The sequence below is a fragment of the Ahaetulla prasina genome, chromosome 1 (assembly GCF_028640845.1).
Source record: "Ahaetulla prasina isolate Xishuangbanna chromosome 1, ASM2864084v1, whole genome shotgun sequence".
NCBI lineage: Eukaryota > Metazoa > Chordata > Lepidosauria > Squamata > Colubridae > Ahaetulla > Ahaetulla prasina.
This window is the reverse complement of record NC_080539.1, coordinates 282,954,013-282,975,107: the sequence shown is the minus strand read 5'-3', so window position 1 is coordinate 282,975,107 and position 21,095 is coordinate 282,954,013. Positions and strand designations below refer to the sequence as shown.

Here is a 21,095-nt window from a genome sequence, read left to right as displayed (position 1 = left end):
GGAAACTTGGCACTTAACCCGGAAGTGAGGGTAAGCTTCTCCCTCCACGTGGGAAGAGTCTGATCTGTGTGTTGTTATCGTGGGAACTTTCGGCGAAGGGTTTGAACTTTTAACGGGTTGCAGTTATGAGTGCCGGGGCGTCTGCGGCGATCGGTACGTTTACCCCCCTCTCTTTTCTTTCTCTGTAGATTTCCGGCCAGGTTGAGCTCTGGTTTATTCCCTTTTTTCTTTCTCGCTATGGCAGGCGAAACGGAGGCACCGGCAGGAAGGCTTTGTTTGTCGGATAGCGAGAATGAGGACGCTTGGGAGGAGGAGGAGGAGGAGGATGGTGCCGACGATACCAGCGCCGGAATGGAGGGACCTTCGCAGAGCACTCCCTGCCTTTTCTGCGACAGGTTGGAGTTTTAGAGGGAAATAGAATAGAATGGAATTTTTTATTGGTCAAGTGTGATTGGACACACAAGGAATTTGTCTTGGTGCATATGCTCTCAGTGTACATAAAAGATACATTCCTCAAGAATCATAAGGTACAACACTTACAACACTTAATGATAGTCATAGGGTACAAATTTAACACTTCATGATACAACACTTAATGATAGTCATAGGCTACAATTAAGCAATCCGGAAACAACCAATTACAGTATAACTGGTAAAGATATAAGCAACAAAATTAGTTAAAAGTGGGAGGAGATGGGTGATGGGAACGATGAGAAGCTTAATAGTAATGCAGACTTAGTCAATAGTTTGACAGTGTTGAGGGAATTATTCGTGTAGCAGAGTGATGGCGTTCGGGGAAAAACTGTTCTTGTGTCTAGTAGTTCTGATGTGCAGTGCTTTATAGCGTCGTTTTGAGGGTTCAAACAGTTTATGTCTAGGATTTGAGGGATCTGTAAATATTTTCACAGCCCTCTTTTTGACTTGTGCAGTATACAGGTCATCAATGGAAAGGAATTGGAAAAAAGCCTGCCTTCCTCTAGCCTAACAACATGCGAGTTTCTGCTTTGTCTCTGTTATCTCCTCTCCTCCTCCTTGCTTCAGTGGAGTCCCCAAAGAGGGCTGTATAAAAGGAAAGAAAAATAATCAGCAATTTAAACCGTGCCAGGCAGGAAGCTTCCGTGTTCACATGAAAAGCCACCATCTTGACACCAACAGCCAGCAGTGTAACATTTTTTTCTGAAAAAGACAACCCATGCACACAATCTTGTTTTCATTCAAAAGTTTGTTTAGTTAGCTGCCGCCTGCAGTTGCTTGGGAATAGCAGAATAGGCAGCACATAAATTTAATTTAAATTTAATAAATAAGTAACTGGATATGGAATGTACAACACACAAAAGCTAAACATCACAAAGTGCATGTTTTTTGCATTCTTTCCATCTTAGGATTTCAACTGTCGTTACCTGGCATTCTGCAATTTTTGGCTGATATAAGCATGGTTGCAGACACAGGCTCCAATTTTTTTTGGGGGGGCAAACCCCTAAACATGACCTTTCCTAGTGAAAGCAATGTACTCACAACCACAATTGAGTCCAGAATTTCTGTTGCTAGGCGAGACATTTGTTAAGGGAATTATGCCCCATTTTACGATCTTTCTTGCCACAGCTGTTAGGTGAACCACTGTGGTTGTTAAGTTAGTAATAACCGTGGTTAAATGAATCTGGTTTCCCCATTGACTTTGCTCATCAGAAGGTCACACAAGGTGATCACTTGACCCTGGGATACTGCAACTGTTATAAATATGAACTAATTGTCAAGCATCTGAATTTTGATCACATGACCATGGGAATACGGCGACTTTCATAAATGAAAAAGGTCATAAATCGCTTTTTCCAGTGCCACTGTAACTTTGAATAGGCACTAAATGAACTGTTGTAAGAGTTATTTGAGAACTGAATGACCCACTGCTCTGTGTGGGAGGCAATAGAAGATTTGAATACTTCACTCACAGTAGTGTTCAGTCTTTACCATATATATTTCCTTTCTTTCAGATACTGAATTTCTTTTGCATTTAATTGTTGTTAGTTTTCACATCTGACAACTGTAATCCTTTTGTTCCCATCCTTGCTGCCTTTCTTTTAGGGATATTATTTTCTCTGTACAGTATCATGAGATGTTTCTAACATCAGTTTGTCACTTCATTTTTTTCACCTGATGCTTCAGAAACATATTGCCTATTCTTTAATACGTGCTCTGAATTCTGTCTTTCATAGTTCCATAATTAGATATTGTGATCTATTTCTATGTTATCTGTTCATGCCTACATTTTAAAAGTATAAAATTGGTGTGTATGTATTTTAAAAATAGTTTTTTTTTCTAAGATTTTTCAGTTCAGCTGAAGATAGTTTTTGCCATTGTACCTCAGACCACGGATTCAATATTGAAATGATGGTTCAAAAACATAGTAAGTTTATTTCCATATATTGTATGGTTCTCTTTTTGCATTTTCAAAAGTTTATTTAACTTAAGGCTACAAAAGGAAAAGAGAAAAATGAAAAAAAACCAAATAAAGATCTACAAGTATTGTAAAATTAACTTAAATTTTTCAGAATTTGTTTTCTGAATATTAGAATTGATTTAAAGTTTTAAGTACATTAAAGTAAATCTGTAAAAAACAAGGCAGGCAATAATTAACTATGATCAATATGACAAATTGTTTCAAATGGAAAAGATTACAATCATTTTTGCCTAACAAAAAACCTGACAAATTTAAAACATAAGGAGAGTAAATGTTAAAGCCTTGTACTATACTAAGGTAAAGAAACAAACTTTTGATGTGGTATTTATAGGGCAAAAATTGTTTCTATGTTGAATTAAATTGAGTATCAAATGTGTTTTTTAATTATTGATTTTTATGTCTGTGCATATTCCCAGAACTTAATTTTCATTTTCTACAGAAGATGTAGATAATTTAGAAATTATAGTAAAAAGAATGGATGCAATAGTGACATTGCATTTTTTTCATATTTGATGGCAATGTTGTAAAGCTTAACAATTCAGAAAAAATATTTATTTTGGAATATAACAAATTTTTAAGATTCAGTTTTCTTTCCAGCTTTCTATTCAACTAAGCATTTTAAAACTTTCTGCTTGCACAAATTAAAATATTAGCTGCTGGTTATTTAGTGTCTTATTTTCAATTCTTATTGGAATTCTTTGGGATAAAAAACGGACAAAATGTTCATTTTTACCACTGCAGTTCCTCCTAACCAGTAGAGTACCAACTTTCTTCAACTGAAATATCTGCCATTATACTTCTCCAATTCAGGGGATAAAGATTTTTTTTTTTAATAAATTCCCAAATATTTAATCCATTTAATAATAATGTTGAAGCCTGCTTTATTGTAGGTAGGTTTTTTTTTCTTATTTATGGTTTCATTGCCATTTCATTATTTACAAATTGGGCATTTTAATCTTTAGGAAAAATAATTGCCAGGCTTTGTTAAGTGAAAATATTAAATGTATGCCTTATTCAGAAAGTTTGCCTTACTTGTGTAAAAATATTGTCCCGTGTTTGTATGATATTTTATTTAACTTATTTGTATGTGAAGTTCTCTTTTTAATATGAACTTTAGAGAAATTTCATTCTACAATTTAAGGAATAATGACATATTCATGCATGAATATCCTATACAAATTTATCTGTGTGTGTTTGTGTGTAGAATTTTTAGCACGTTCATGATTGTAGGAAGAATGCCTTACTTTGCTATAGAATTTATCATACACTAAATTTGTTTTCATTTGAGAATATCAATGGAAATAGGTTATATATAAAGTGAGTTATATTATTTTGCTGTGAGTAGGAGAATAAAACATTTAAGTTGAATTATATGGAAATATATGAAGTGTGAAGAGTAAGCAGTTAAAGTGTTGAAATGGCACTGGGGGAAACTAAGGTTTAAGTCCACCTTTAGTACAGAAGATCATAAGGTTACTTTGAGCCAGTCATTCTCTTTCAACTCAATCTCCCTCACAACGCTATTGTGGCAAAATAGTTGGATGAAAAACTGTGCAAATTGCCTGGAACAGGGGTCTCCAACCTTGGCCACTTAAGACTTGTGGACATCCCCCCCCCAATTCCCCTCCCCCTTACCCCCCACCCCCCACCCCGACTTCCCAGAACAAAATGCAGGGTATCAAAACTAACAATCATAATCCAAAATAATTCCTAAATTATAATCTCTAGTCACACCACACTTAGTCACACTCTCAATTCCCCTCTCCTTCAAAAATATATCTAATACAAAATATTTCCTAAATTTACTCATATGCTATTCAATATTTTTTTTATCTGATACTTATTTTAAATATAATCAATCCACATTTTCCATTCTAAAATATATTTTTCTAGTGTATAGTCTTTCAAGTAAGCGGAGATTTTTGTCATCTCTGCCAGAATTGGGGGGGGGGGGGTTTGGTAGAGATGGAGTGATGGTTAATGTACAGGGATTATTGAAGAAATATAATTAATGTAGGGTCGGGTCTGCATAGTTACCATTTTAGAACGGTGAGGAGGGAGAAAAGAGAGAGTAGGAGGTAGGAAAGAGGAGAAGAGGAAGGAAGAGGGATAGTAGAGGGAGAAGGAAGGTGTAGGGTGGAGGGAGGAGCGGATGTAGATAAGAGAAGGAGAGGAAGGTTTGGAAAGTAAAAGAAGGTAGAAGAGGGAAGAGTGTTAAAAAGGGTGGTGGTGACTGGGCAAGCCTGACTAATTGTATATAACTGTACATTGGATGAATTATTTGATATGATTGTAAAAATAAAACTTTTTATAAAAAAAAAAAAAGACTTGTGGACATCCACAAATTGAAGTCCACAAGTCTTAAAGTGGCCAAGGTTGGAGACCCCTTACCTGGGAGACTTGTATGAAAAGTGGGGCAAATAGTAATGACTACAATTCAAGGTGTTGGCTGTTATCTACAAAAGCCTCTACCTCTCTGCCTCAGCAGAGGGAGCATGCCACATTCCCCAACTCTCAGAATATGATAAAGTCACAAGTCCTTCCTGTGATGGATCCCACGGTCTACAATACTCTGCTCCGTCCTTGCAGAGTTTAGATGACTGACTTAAATAGTGTTATTCCCAGAACCTTTAGGGAATGGATGTTATTATAATGTCTGAATGTTGGTTACATTATCCAACATTTATGAATGTATCTATTGTTAACTTTTAAATATTAATAATTGGGAGCCAGTTTGGTGGAGCCAGCAAGCTGGAAACTGGAGGGGCTGTGATTTCTAGTCCTGCCTTAGGCATAATGCCAGCTTCATGACTTCACCAGTCACTCTCAGCCCTTGAAGAAGCCAATGTTAAGCCGTTTCCAAAAATCTGCAGGGGTTAGCTGAAAACAGTTATCAGGAATCAACATTGACTCAAAGGAGTTTGTATACAGTGCACACAACTGCATTATCAGTTGCTGGTCCAGTAGTTATCAGTTGTTTTCTATTAAGATTGTTTTATTTTGCCAGATGTAAACTGCTTAAAATTTGTGATTGAAATGACATTCAGATTTTGTAAGTAGCGTAAATCATTACATTAATAAATAAGCTTTGTTAGTTTTTGAGATAAGGTCAAATATTCCATTTAGTATAGCAAACTTATAGTTGTACTGAACTAGACAAAGAAAATTAGTACAGAAATAAAATAATGGGAGGAAAAATAAAAACGTAAGAGTAAACAGATTAAGATTCTGATAAACATTTCTGTTTTTCTGTTTCTTTCAGGGCTTGACTTCTATGGCTACATTAAGCTAGTAAATTTTATTAGGTTGCAGGTAAGTGTTCAAGCATTTTGTAAAGTAGATGTAATTTAAGTAATGTTATTTAGATTAGAGAGTGATGAGCAGAATATGTTCTACATTTTGGTATTAGGTTTCTGAGAATGCCACTTGAAAAAATTTTAAGAGTGCAAAAACTAAACCAAATATATATGTAAAATCCATTTTTAAAAATTATTTGTGGTGGATTATTTTGATGCCCAGAATATTACTTCACTTAAGAACCGTAGTTAATTGGATTAACTTATAAATATGGTAAATAAGCGTTCATAATATTCTACGCAATCTGGAAATGTAAATGTTAGATCACTCTTAATATCCTAACTATGGACATTTCTTACCAAAATGAAGACCACAATGTTCAATAATATTTATTGTTTCTCAGTCTAATTTTAGAGTTACGTCTTTTTGGAAACAGCTTATTGTTAATGGCAAGCAATGGATTTGGAAATGATATAGTGTACATATGTGTATGTGTAATCTTTCATAGATGTTTGTTTATTTGTGTCAGAAGCATCACAATTAAAATAAGGCATACTATATGACATAAACTTTAAAATTTAAAAGACAAGATTAATCTGTTCTTACAGTGGATGAGAAGGGTAAAAGTTCAAGTTAGCACTACAAAAAAGATTTTCTTTGATGGGAAATTAGGATCATGATGTATACTAGAAAAATAAGAAATTGATAAAGACTATCTTCAACTATAAATTAGAGGAATAATGTATCATTTGTAGAATTATGCTACAAGTAGAACATATGTCTAGTATGTTATTTATGTGTATGATTCATTCTTGGGATAATCTGTTACTTCTATGTTCATTTACTATTTCAGAAGCCAGATGCAGAGTATGTAAATTCTCTTAGACCTCCGTTTCCTTGGAATGAAGATAACTATTTGAAGCCTGCAATAGAAAATGACTTATTACTACAGTTTGGTAAATTTTCTTTTCATTTTAACTTTTTGCATAGTATATAAAATTATAAGGAGATAACTTGAAGCCTTTTCCAAATCAAGATAGTTTATATAGTAAAGTAAAACAGACAATCTAATCCATTTGGATTGAGTCCTTTTGAACTTCAGAACTGGAACTACAAGCATCATGAGAAACTTGACTTGATGATGGCTATTTTACCTTTCTTTAGCTGTTTGTAAGTTCAAAGAAGCTCAGAATATACGCGCCAAAAGTCTTCTTGGCAAAGATCCAAACCCATAACCAAGCCAGATACTTTTGGCTTTTGGGGCCCTGCAGGTCATTTCTTCTTTTGGAAAAATTTCAGTCCAAGTTCCTGAGAACCATTTTTCAAGCACCTTGTTGCATCTTGAACATGGTTCTTCACTTTGAAGCTGGCCTACTTAACATCAGAACTTTTGCCTGGTTTGCATCTTCTCCTGTTTGGCTTAAGGTCTCCTTTTTTTCAGCCAGCTTGTCCCCTTTAATTATGATGGATAGCTTTCAGTTTTCCTGGTGCCAGGCAACACATGCCAAATTGCAATTTTATGGCTTTCCATGGTGAGCCATCACCTTGAATTTATTTATTTATTTATTTATTATTCAAATTTTTATACCGCCCTTCTCCGAAGACTCAGGGTGGTGTACAGCAAATAAGACGACAATAATCCCAAAAACATTTTAAAATACAGTAACTAGTTTAAAAATCTAATTTAACCGCTGTATAATTAAAAATATTGGATAAGAAAATTTACAAAAGATAAAAACCCCGGTTAAAATTCTGCTAAAAACCCCCAATATAAAATCGATCAGGCCATCCCCGCTTGGTGAAAAAAGAAAGTCTTGAGCTCACGTTTAAAGGTCCGAAGATCAGGGAGAAGATGGAGTCCCACCGGCAGCTCGTTCCACAAGGCCGGGGCCCTCACAGAGAATGCTCTTCCCCTGGGGGCCGCCAGCTGACATTGGTTGGCCGACGGTACCGTAAGGAGGCCCTCCCTGTGAGAGCGCACTGGACGCACCGGACGATGGGAGGTAACTGGCGGCAGCAGGCGGTCCCGTAAATATCCCGGAATGGTCCATGAATGCACGCTAGCTGATCTCAAGCAGAGGGCCATTGACTTAGACCTGCAAGCAAACTTTCCAGCTCTACCCTGGAACACTTTTTTGAGCCATTCTGCATATCTTCTCTAACCGCAGGACTGTATTAACGCATGGGCCTGATGGGCACTTGCCCGTGGGCCCCACGAGCATAGGGGCCCCATATTAATCTGCGTATGGTAAACCTTCAATGCACTTTGTATCATATAAATATAGCAACATATTTATTATGTTTTACTGCATTTTTAAATTAATACCAACATGCAAATATATGTTTAATTTTATCGAGCATTTACATTTTTATTCCTGTGAATAGGGCAGTGGTGAAATCCAAATTTTTTTACTACTGGCTCAATGGGTGGGCATGGCAGGGGAAGGATACTGCAGAATCTTCATTCCCACCCCACTCCAGGGGAAGGATACTGCAAAATTCCCATTCCCTCCCCACTCCAGGGGAAGAATACTGCAAAATCCCCATTCCTTCCCCACTCCTGTAGCCGTCCAGAGGTGGCATTTGCCAGTTCTCCGAACTACTCAAAATTTCTGCTACCGGTTCTCCAGAAACTGTCAGAACCTGCTGGATTTCAACCCTGTTGTAGGGGCTCCAGTACATTGCTTTGCCTGGGGCCCATAATGCTGTCTAACCGGCTATATATCTTAACTGCAAAATGATCCCCAACATTCAGAAGGGCCTTATCCCTAACCAGATTCAGTGCCCTTCCAACAGCTGCTGTTGAAAGAAGATATGAAAAGATCCTCCTTTCAACAAAGACTGTTTTCATGTGGTGGAAGAATAATTAAAATAATGAAACATGCTATTCTTGTATTGCCCTTAATATGCAGGTGCCCACCAGGAATTTTTACTAAAATCTTTACTAAATATTGTGGTCATTCTGATCTATTTTATCTTAAGATGTTGTTATTGAATCAGTCTGATTTTATTTCCTTGACCACAGCTATGTACTGTTGTCTAGTTTATGCAATATGGTATAGTATTTATTCTAATCCTTTTAGATATTTTCAGGGTGGATTTGATTTAAATCGACTGGATTTAAATCATGATTGAAACATGATTGAAACATAATATATATAAAAATAAAAATAAAAACATAAAATTGCTAGTAAAAACGCTTGATTTAAATTGACTCAATTTAAATCATATTTTTTAAACAGCAACTTTATCTCTGTTCCACAGTGGCTCCTCCTCTGACCCGCTGTTGACTCACTGACAGACCCATTCACTTGAATGGGTGATGTGGCAGTGACCCAACAAGGTGAGGATTGTGGCGGGCAGCAGGTGAGTGGATGCCCGCTAACAGATGCTGCCATGATGGATTTGAAATGACAGGTGGTCCTTAAATGTAAGGACTCATTCTTGCTGGTAGTTAGAATCTTTGATATTATTATTTGCAAACAAAATAAAGGTTTCCTATTTAGCTTGCAGAGCTTGGATTCGTTGAATGAGTTTACCAAAAATGTAAATATTGCAGAATATACAGCCTCATGCTACATAACTAAGTTCCATTTCATGCTGAATAAATTAAATTATTAATGTGGCTTAAATAGAAAACACACTTTAGATTGATTTTTACTCCAAAAGCATTTTATTAAAATAAATTTGATTTAAAAAAATCTGATTTTAAAAAATCCGGTTTGTTTATTTTATTTTTTTTTAAAAAATCATTGATTTTTATCCATCCTGGATATTTTAGAACAATTGTATTTTAGAACAATTTTTTTCCTTTTTGATTCTGGTTAATTGTGACTTGTGTTCTATCTGCTGGTCAGTGACCAAATAAATGATTGATTGATTGATTGATTGATTGATTGTTGGTAGAGTATTGTACTGTACTAAGCAAAAGTAAATAAAGAAAGTTCACTTTATACTCACTCCTGAGTTTACATGTTATGTTGGAATGATATGTTAGAATAATCTTAGAAGACAGGAGGAAAAGCTGGAGAACTATTGGTGTGCAGAAGATATCTCAATCCAGAGGAGGAATAGGAAATGTTTCAGAAGGGATCCTAGTTATGTAAAAAGAAAGCAGGAGGGGAAAATATTTTCAGCCTTGCCAGATTCTGTTAAATGTAGTCTTACAGTAAAGATAGAGCTAGCATTCCTGGCTGTGCTTCTTTTCTGGACTGACTTTCAACACTAGCACACACATTTAAGAAACATAGTCAGTATCCATTCTTATTCAAAGTTAAAACATTAAGTTCCATTCCATATTTGTACAAATATTTGTGTTTTTTTCCAGATGTAGAGGACCTTCTTGATTCTCCTAGTATTTCTTGTCCTAATGGAGTATCTGAGGCGTCATCTCTTCTTGAATGCTTGAAAAATGCTGAGCACAGAACTGAATTGGCAGAAGCTGCTTTGGCCAGAGCCCAAGATGATCTACAGAAAATGAGGTAATCATTTAGACTAATGCACTTTTTAGTTCAAAACCTTGAACTAAAGATTCAACTTAGTTGAACTAAGATGATATAGGAATATGATAAAAGGTAAAGTTCCCCTCACACATATGTGCTAGTCATTCCTGACTTTAGGGGGCGATGCTCATCTCCGTTTCAAAGCTGAAGAGCCAGTGCTGTCCAAAGACTTCATGATCATGTAGCCGGCATGACTAAATGCCAAAGGCACACAGAACACTGTTACCTTCCCACCAAAGGTGGTCCCTATTTTTCTACTTGCATTTTTTATATGCTTTCGAACTGCTAGGTTGGCAGAAGCTGGGACAAGTAATGGGAGCTCACCCTGTTATGCAGCACTAGGGATTTGAACTGCTGAACTGCTGACCTTTTGATCGACAAGCTCACCGTCTTAGCCACTGAGCCACCACATCTCCCAGGAGTATGATATTTAGTAGAATTGAATAGAATATAATTCTTTATTGGTCAAGTGTGGTTGGACACACAAGGAATTGGTCTTGGTACATACACTCCTGGTGTACATAAAAGAAAAGATAAATTCATCAAGAATCATAAGGTACAACATTTAATGATAGTCATAGGGAAACAATCAATATAAATCTAAAGGATACCAGCAACAAGGTTACAGTCATACAGTCATAAATAGGAGGAGATGGGTGATAGGAACGATGAGAAGATTAATAGTAATGCAGATTTAGTTTTTTTGTTTGTTTGTTTACATTTATATCCCGCCCTTCTCCGAAGACTCAGGGCGGCTTACAGTGTGTAAGGCAATAGTCTCATTCTATTTGTATATTTACAAAGTCAACTTATTGCCCCCCCAACAATCTGGGTCCTCATTTTACCTACCTTATAAAGGATGGAAGGCTGAGTCAACCTTGGACCTGGTGGGACTAGAATCTGCAGTAATTGCAGGCAGCTGTGTTTTAATAACAGGCTTCTTACAGCCTGAGCCACACCGCGGCCCTTAGTAACTAGTTTGACAGTGTTGAGGTAATTATTTATTTAGAAGAGTGACAGCATTTGGGAAAAAACAGTTCTTGTGTCTAGTTGTTCTGGTGTGCAGTGCTCTGTAGCATCGTTTTGAGGTAGGAGTTGAAACATTTCATGTCCAGGATGCGAGGGGTCTGTACATATTTTCACAGCCCTCTTTATTTTCATAGCCCTCTTTTTGACTCGTGCAGTATACAGGTCCTTAATGGAAGGCAGGTCGGTAGCAATTGTTTTTTCTGCAGTTCTAATTATCCTCTGAAGTCTGTGTCTGTCTTGTTGGGTTGCAGAACCAAACCAGACAGAGAGGTGCAGATAACAGACTCAATAATTCCTCTGTAGAACTGGATCAGCAGCTCCTTGGGCAGTTTGAGCTTTCTGAGTTGGCTCAGAAAGAACATTCTTTGTTGTGCTTTTTTGATGATGTTTTTGATGTTAGTTGTCCATTTTAGGACATGAGATATGGTAGAACCTAGAAATTTGAAGGTCTCTACTGTTGATACTGTGTTGTCTAGTATTGTAAGAGGTGGTAGTATGGGAGGGCTTCTCCTAAAGTCCGCCACCATTTCTACTTTTTTGAGTGTGTTCCATTCCAGCTTGTTTAGGTCGTACCACGAGGCTAGTTCAACCTCCCATCTGTATGCGGATTCATCATTGTCTCGAATGAGACTGATCACTGCTGTGTCATCTGCGAACTTCAGTAGTTTAACAGAAGGATTGTTTGAGATTCAATCATTGGTATATAGAGAGAAGAGAAATGGAGAGAGCACACAGCCTTGTAGGACCCTGTGCTAATTGTACAGGTATCTGATGTGATTCTGCTTAGCTTCACCTGCTGCTTCCTGTCTGTTAGGAAGCTTATGATCCATTTACAAGTGTGTTCACAAGTGTAGCTGGTTTAGCTTAGTTAGAAGAGTGTCTGGAATGATGGTGTTGAATGCTGAACTAAAGTCTACAAAGAGGTCCCTTGCGTAGGTCTTTGGAGATTCAAGATGTTGTAGGATGAAGTGCAAAGCCATATTAACAGCATCATCTGTTGATCTATTTGCTCGATATGCAAATTGCAGGGGGTCTAACAGCGGATCCGTGTTGGTGTTCAAGTGAGACAGCACTAGCCTTTCAAGGTTTTCATAACTACAGATGTTAGAGCAACTGGTCTGTAGTCATTCAGTTCTTTGATGGTGGGTTTCTTCAGAACTGGGATGATAGTAGAGCATTTGAAGCAAGAAGGAACATAGCACAACTCTAGTGGTTTATTGAAGATAAGGGTGAAGATGGGGCCCAAGTGATCAGCACAGACTTTAAGCAAGAAGGAGTTATCTTGTCTGGGCCTGGAGTTTTTCCTGGCTTTTGTCTGTGAAATAGGTCTTGCACTTCCTTTTCTGTGATCACTAGGGGTTGTAAATGGGATGGGATCAGTTGTAGGAGGTTTGGCTGTTGTTGGTGTGTCTGAGATGGAGTCAATTGTAGGAGGCTTGGCTGTTGTTAGTGTGTCTGAGATGGGGCCTGTGGTGATAGGTGGCTGCAGTTTCCTTTCAAACCTGCAATAAAACACACTCAGGTCATCTGCCAGTGGTTGATTTCCTTCAGCCTGAGAAGGAGGTTTGCCATAACTGGTGATATTTTTAAGAGTTTTCCATATGTTTGCTGGTTCATTTGTTGAGAACTGATGGAGTACTAAATTAAAGAGAAGAAAAACTGAACAATTTGTCATTTAATGAATGGATCAATAGGAAGGAAATATTTTTTACAAAATTGGATTCAGCTAAGCTTTGTAAAACACAGTCTCCTGTTGCTTAAATAATACAATAAAAAATAAACTTTAGCAAATAGGAAATAGCAAGAAACTTATTAGACAGTGAAAAGGGAATGTAGACTGATAGCATAATCATGATTATAATCATAATCTACCCAAAATTGGGTAGATCCAGGCGAGAGTTTCAAGACTTGTCTTGTTGAGACTGTTTGGGATAGTTTTGACCCTGTGACTCCCGAGGACATGGACAGATTGCTGGGAAGGTTGAATGCCACCACATGTTTACTGGACCCGTGCCCCTCCTGGTTGGTGCTGGCCACGCAGGAGGTGACACGAGGCTGGCTCCGGGGGATTACAAATGCTTCTTTGCAGGAGGGGGTCTTTCCCGCTGCCTTGAAAGAGGCGGTGGTGAGACCTCTCCTCAAGAAGCCTTCCCTGGACCCAGCTGTTTTAGGAAATTATTGTCCAGTCTCCAATCTTCGCTTTATGGCGAAGGGTGTAGAGAGGGCGGTGGCACGTCAACTACCCCAGTACCTGGATGAAACTGTCTATCTAGACCCGTTCCAGTCCGCTTCGCCCGGATACAGTACGGAGACGGCTTTGGTCGCTGGTGGATGATCTCTGGAGGGCCAGGGATAAGGGTTACTCCTCTGCCCTGGTCCTATTAGACCTCTCAGCGGCTTTGATACCATCGACCATGGTATCCTGCTGCGCCGTTGGAGGGTTTGGGAGTGGGAGGCACCGCATCGGTGGTTCTCCTCCTACCTCTCTGACCGGACGCAGACGGTGTTGACAGGGGGCAGAGATCGACCCCGAGGCGCCTCATGTGGGGTGCCGCAGGATCGATTCTCTCGCCTCCTGTTCAACATCTATATGAAGCCGCTGGGTGAGATCATCAGTGGTTTTGGGGTGAGGTACCAACTGTACGCTGATGATACGCAGCTGTACTTTTCCACCCCAGGCCACCCCAACGGCTATCAAGTACTGTCCCGGTGTCTGGAAGCCGACGGGTCTGGATGGGGAGGAACAGGCTCAAGCTTAATCCTCCAAGACGGAGTGGCTGTGGATGCCGGCACCCGGTACAGTCAGCTGCAGCTGCAGCTGCGGCTGTCTGTTGGGGGCGAGTCATTGGCCCCGATGGAAAGGGTGCGCAACTTGGGCGTTCTCCTGGATGGGCGGTTGTCCTTTGAAGACCATTTGACGACCGTTTCCAGGAGAGCTTTTTATCAGGTTCGCCTGATCCGCCAGTTGCGTCCCTTCCTGGACCGCGATGCCCTATGCACAATCACTCATGCTCTCGTTACCTCTCGCTTGGACTATTGCAATGCTCTCTACATGGGGCTCCCCTTGAAGAGCACCCGGAGACTCCAGTTAGTCCAGAATGCAGATGCGCAGTGATAGAGGGAGCGGTTCGGAGCTCCCATGTAACACCCATCCTGCGCAGACTGCACTGGCTGCCTGTTGTCTTCCGGGTGCGCTTCAAGGTATTGGTGACTACCTTCAAAGTGCTCCATGGCTTAGGACCAGGATATTTACGGGACCGTCTATTGCCATCTTCTTCTATCTCCCAGCAACCGGTGCGTTCTCACAGAGAGGGACTCTTTAGGCTGCCGTCAGCCAAGCAATGTCGACTGGCGGCCCCCAGGGGGAGGGCCTTCTCTGTGGGGGCTCCGACCCTGTGGAACGAACTTCCACCTGGACTTCGACAATTACCTGACCTCCGGACCTTTCGCCGCGAACTTAAAACTTATTTATTTCATCTTGCTGGGCTGGCTTGAATTTTTAAAATTTTTAATTGATTTTATGGGTTTTAAATTTATCAGTTTTACGGGGTTGATATTGTATTTTAAATGGTGGCCAATTGAATAAGTTTTTTAATGTTTGTTTTTAGCACTGTATTTGTAGTTTTTGTATTTTATTGTGGCTGTAAACCGCCCTGAGTCCTTCGGGAGAAGGGCGGTATGCAAATTAAATTATTATTATTATTATTATTATTATTATTATTATTATTGTTATTGTTATTATTGTTATTGTTATTATTGTTGTTGTTATTGTTATTATTATTATTATGTGGATACATAGGTAGCTCAAAAATCATAGTCAGAATGCCCTCATTGAATTGGAATGTTGTTTTGAGTAAGTGTCTAAAGATTCAGCCCTAAGTTTGCGTTTTTCAATACTTTTATTAGTGTTGGAAGAAACGATACAGTGAAAGCTTCTCACATTTGTAAATAAGGTGAAACTAGATGGACTATCTGGTACCCTAGAAAACAAATGAAATTCACAGCAATTTGTATAGGCTAGAGAAATGTCCTGAAAGTAATAAATGAAGTTCAACAGAGAGAAACGCGAAGTCAAAGACATAGATACAGGATTGGGGAGGATGTCTGTTTCATAAGCAATTACAGTGCGTATGAAAAAGTTGTTTGAATAGCAGTTAATTGCAAAGCTGTATATATCAGAAATGTGTCATTAGAAAAAAGTCAATTTTAGGCTTCATTAATAGAAGTATAATTTCCAAAACACAAAAAATAATTGTTCCAATTTATTCTTTGGTGAAATTTCATACTGAGTATATATAGTTCTGGTTGGTACATTTTAAGAAGGATTTAGACAAATTAGAATATCATGGAAGGCCAGTAAGGATGATCAGGAGACTAGAAACTAAATCTTACCAGAGATCAAGAAATTACAAATATGTAACATTGGTAAGACTGAGCAGGATTATAACTTCTTCAAATACCTGAATAATATTACCAGAAAGTCAAAACAGGTTCTTCATAATTCAAGAAAGCATGTAGCTTTAATGGAGTTAAGCTATTGGAAGACCAATTCTGATTTAATGCTGAAAGAACTTCATAACTCTTTAAGAGTAGTTTACAAGTAGAAATAATTACCATGAAAGAAGTGCTGTCCCTTAAATTGGATGAGTTCAACTAGAGGCTAGATACTTGTGTTTTAATTTCACAGACAAAAGCCAGGAAAAGCGCCAGGCCCAGACAAGATAACTCCTTCTTGCTTAAAAGTCTGTGCTGACCAATTGGCCCCCATCTTCACCCATATTTTCAATAAATCACTAGAGATGTGCTATGTTCCTTCTTGCTTCAAACGCTCTACCATCATCCCAGTGCCGAAGAAGCCCACCATCAAGGAACTAAATGACTACAGACCAGTTGCTCTAACATCTGTAGTCATGAAAACCTTTGAAAGGCTAGTGCTTTCCTACCTGAAAACCATCACGAATCCGCTTTTAGACCCCTTGCAATTTGCATACCGAGCAAATAGATCAACAGATGATGCTGTTAATATGGCTCTGCACTACATCCTACAACATCTTGAGTCTCCAAAGACCTATGCAAGGGTCCTTTTTGTAGACTTTAGTTCAGCATTCAATACCATCATTCCAGACATTCTTCTAACTAAGCTAAACCAGCTACAGGTACGGAACAGACTTGTAAGTGGATCACAAGCTTCCTAACAAACAGGAAGCAGCAGGTGAAGCTAAGCAAGATCACATCAAATACCTGTACAATTAGCACAGGGGCCCCCAAGGCTGTGTGCTCTCCCACTTCTCTTCTCTCTGTATACCAATGACTGCATCTCCAATGATCCATTTGTTAAGCTACTGAAGTTCGCAGATGACACAACAGTGATTGGTCTCATTCGAGACAATGACGAATCCGCATATAGGCGAGAGGTCGAACGACTAGCCTTGTGGTGCAACCAAAACAATCTGGAACTGAACACACTCAAAACCGTAGAAATGGTGGTAGACTTTAGGAAAACCCTTCCATACTTCCACCTCTCACAATACTTGACAACACAGTATCAACAGTAGAAACCTTCAAATTTCTGGGTTCTATCATATCGCAAGATCTCAAATGGACAGCTAACATCAAAACATCATTAAAAAGGACAACAAAGAATGTTCTTTCTGCGCCAACTCAGTAAGCTCAAACTGCCCAAGGAGCTGCTGATCCAGTTCTACAGAGGAATTATTGAGTCTGTCATTTGCACCTCTATAACTGTCTGGTTCGGTTCTGCAACCCAACAAGAAGAACACAGACTTCAGAGGATAATAAGAACTGCAGAAAAATAATTGCTACCAACTTGCCTTCCATTGAGGACCTGTATACTGCACGAATCAAGAAGAGGCCGTGAAAATATTTGCAGATCCCTCGCATCCTGGACATAAACTGTTTCAACTCCTACCCTCAAAACGACGCTATAGAGCACTGCACACCAGAACAACTAGACACAAGAACAGTTTTTTCCCGAAGGCCATCACTCTGCTAAACAAATAATTCCCTCAACACTGTCAGACTATTTACTGAATCTGCACTACTATTAATCGTTTCATAGTTCCCATCACCAATCTCTTTCCACTTTGACTGTATGACTATAACTTGTTGCTGGCAATCCTTATGATTTATATTGATATATTGATCATCAATTGTGTTGTAAATGTTGTACCTTGATGAACGTATCTTTTCTTTTATGTACACTGAGAGCATATGCACCAAGACAAATTCCTTGTATGTCCAATCACACTTGGCCAATAAAATTCTATTCTATTCTAATTTAGGTTTCTGTCATAAAGTATGGATTGGACTTGATGGCCTAAGTAGAGCATTCCAGCTCCAATTTTTTGAATAGGGAATTGCTAAATCAATTTTTCCTATTCTTTTATTTGGCTCAGTCCTGAGACAGGAGTGCTTTGAGTCACAAAATTGATTAAGATATCTATTCTGAACTCATGGACTAAGCACGACTGCACTTTTCTTACCTCTTCATTAGTTGCACTAATAGTGATCCAAGTAGAACATACATAGGGAATCGGTAGGTGACCAGACGTCATCCTGTCAGCAACTCCCGTCAGCATGGCCAGTAGCCAGGGATAGTTGAAATTGATCAATGTCAATAGTCTCATCCAAATATTTTTGTTGCTATAAAAAGTACAGACTGATACGTCTTAGACAGCTACCCTTAAATCCTGCTTTGCAGGAAGAGAATCAGATGCCCAAGGCTGCATCAAAACACATTTAAAGTGTTTTAGTTATAGGCTAGAAGGGAAGTCAGAAATCATCCTAGAAGAAGGCATTGGCAAACATTTCTGTACTTTTGCCAGAAAGTAAGTCCACTTCATTACCAAGACTTCCGTCGCGAACTGAAGACGCATCTTTTTATTTGCGCGGGGCTGTCTTAAATTAAATTTTATCTTTTATCAATTTTTAAACGGGGTTTTTAGTATGGAAATTTTTTAATTTTAGGCTAATTTAAATAAGTTTTTTAAATGGTATTTTAATCTGTATATTGTATTGTTTTATCTTGCCTGTACACCGCCCTGAGTCCTTCGGGAGAAGGGCGGTATAAAAATCAAATAAATAAATAAATAAATAAATAAGAGTTAAGATTTATTTGATGTAGACTTGCTTGTAAAATATTAGAATAGCTTTATATGTGATATTCTGAAATTATAGCCATTGTTCCTTCAAATAGTACTTTTATTTTTTAAAAATAGATTTTTGGACTATTGTGTTCTTAAATCCACTCAGTAAAAATCTGCTATTGCCTTATAGACTTATTATTGTTTTGTAGCAGAAAGAGGATGCTGAGAAATAATACTAATTGTTTAAGTGTTTTAAAATGTTAATTTCTCTTTGTGGCCCTGTGATTATCTTCTACTTTTTCTTTATTGGTTGTTATTCCTTGAAAGATTATTATTGTCAAAGGTTGCTAAATTACTTTAAAGTAATTGGACAAAGTTTTCTAACATCAACTGGATTATTTGGAGTCTATTCCCTGCTGTTTTATGTTTTCTGAAAGTACCTTTTAAAACATTATTATCTTAATATACATTTTGCTGTACTACAGCTAGAATTGTGTGTCTACCTTTGAGTCATTATTGACTCCTGGTGACCACCTGGACTCATCTCTCCAGTTTTCTTGGCAAGGTTTTCGAGATAGTTTGCCATTGGCTTCTGCTTCTTGGGTTGAGAGAGAGAGTCTTGGCCCAAGGTCACCCAGCTGATTTTGTGTCTGAGGTAAGACTAGAACTCATAGTGTTAAGACCAATTGACTGCAAAGGAAACAAAATCTTTCCATTCTCCTCCCCCTCTAATCTCAACTGTGAATAACTGTCCTTTCATCTCCCAAAGCATTCAACACAACTGATGCTTCCAGGATAGGAAGCGAAACGTCTTCTTTTTTCCTTAACAGTCAGTCCAGTTGCCTTTTCAAAAATAAAAACCACTTTTGATTCAACTGGAGGACTGAGAATTTTCATAGACATTTGACTAGAACTCATAGTTTCCCAGTATCTGGCCTAGTGTCTTAACCACTAAATTGACTCTCATAGTTAGAATTGAGTAGAGTTATAAAAAAACAACTAGATACAGTTCTTCATGCCCTGCAATGTAAAAAAATACTGATTTTGAAAAAAATTCCAAGCAACTTTCAATGCAGTAGCCAGCAGAGGGAGCTTCAGCATGTGGAAGCCACCAAATAGCACAGTATGCAACCTATATGCTGCCTTTTTATAGTTCTTGTACTATGGTCTTGAGGGTATGTTTCAAATTGATTACAGGCAATTTGCGCAGGATTTGGTGATGAACACAGAAATCGGAAGTAGCTCATCTCCCAGCACGACTGGGAACTTAAAGGAGGATGAGGAAGACGTTTACTTCAGCTCATACGGGCACTTTGGGATCCATGAAGAAATGCTAAAGGTTAGGAAATGAACAGAAGCATATCTTTATGGTGAGAAAAATGGAAGTGAGGCTGTTTCCCCATACGTATACTGCAATACAGCTGCATTTTTAACCCTATCCATACTAGATTGTTATCCTGGTTTAGCTCAGGTAAAAATGCAAGGGAAAAAAGTGAATAAAATAACAAGAGAAATCACACGTGTGAAAACACAGATCAAAATCCAAAGGATCATGTATAGGCTGCCTTGGTTGTTCCCCCGCCCCCCCAAGAGTAACAGATCTCCTTCAGTGTGATAGGAATTCAGCCATATGATAGCTAATATAGATTTAGGTCTTCCGTAAACACAATAGAAAAAAACTCTGGAGGTAATTCTCTTCTAGTATTTTGATATTAAATAATTGGTGTAATTTAAGATATCTTGTGATTAAATTTTGACAATTGTGCATATGCAAGCCTTTTTGTCTACCTTAGTGCCAGCATTTACATTGCAGTATCTTCTCCTCAGTATGTGGACTAGTACAGAAAAAAAAATTGTAAAAGAAAGGAACTATCCTATGGATAATAAGGATTCATATTCCATGATGATCCTGGTTCCCCCATAATGTTAACTGCTCAACCATGACTTATAAATTACGGTGGCTGAATCTCTGTGTCAGCTGAGCTATAGATGAACAATCGACTGTATAAATTAGAACCTAGTTCGTGCCTTGGCCAGGTAAGAGAAGACTGGTAAAATACCTTCTTGCTTAAGCAGAGATGGGAACTCTGGGTCCCTCCAAATACTGAAGGGCTGCAGTACTGTTAGGAAGAACAGCTTCAAGATTTTCAGACTTGTAGCCTTACTACAGCCTGAGGTCCAGTACTTCCACAGCACCATCCGTGCTAAGAATTGAGCTTTAAGTTCGAAGCTGCATAATATTTGTGATTTTACAGTATATTCTCTTGTCTTTAAAATATGGCATATTTAATAAACAAGATGCTTTTGAAACAATGCTGCTAGAATCAGATAAGCACTGTTGAATAAAGAGATGGCTTAATATTAATTACCTGTCAGAAGCTAATTTAAGCAGCTTTCTAGATATGCCCAAGGGTGGGAGTACCTGAGTTGTCAAACAGTGAAGTCCATATCATTGCATTGCTGATGAAGAACAGCCAATTCCACATCCTTGTCCTTTGAAACTCTGATGGCAAAGGATTGCAGAGCAAGCATTCCTGTGGACTGCAGCAAGTAAGAAGGTTCACAAATGAGACCAGAGTAGTGGGGTGGTTTTTTTTTGGATAGTTGGGTTTGAAATTCACTAAAAAAGTTTAATTTAGATTATTTATGTATAAAATAATAATTTCAAGTTCCTCTCAAATTCTAATCAATCAATCTCAATCCTGA

General features: G+C 38.3%; 1 protein-coding gene across 1 annotated transcript in view; it reads left to right on the top strand.

Annotated features, from left to right (window-relative positions):
* The first annotated feature begins 13 nt into the window (after positions 1–13).
* The window catches only part of PRMT3 (protein arginine methyltransferase 3), a 93,188-nt gene continuing 72,106 nt past the window's right edge, over positions 14–21,095 (top strand). The window contains exons 1-7 of the mRNA XM_058161233.1: positions 14–153; positions 245–395; positions 2,319–2,401; positions 5,718–5,767; positions 6,606–6,708; positions 10,080–10,233; positions 19,587–19,728. Coding sequence (XP_058017216.1) covers positions 126–153; positions 245–395; positions 2,319–2,401; positions 5,718–5,767; positions 6,606–6,708; positions 10,080–10,233; positions 19,587–19,728 — 711 coding nt within the window. The 5' untranslated portion in view covers positions 14–125. The remainder of the gene's footprint in view (positions 154–244; positions 396–2,318; positions 2,402–5,717; positions 5,768–6,605; positions 6,709–10,079; positions 10,234–19,586; positions 19,729–21,095) is intronic.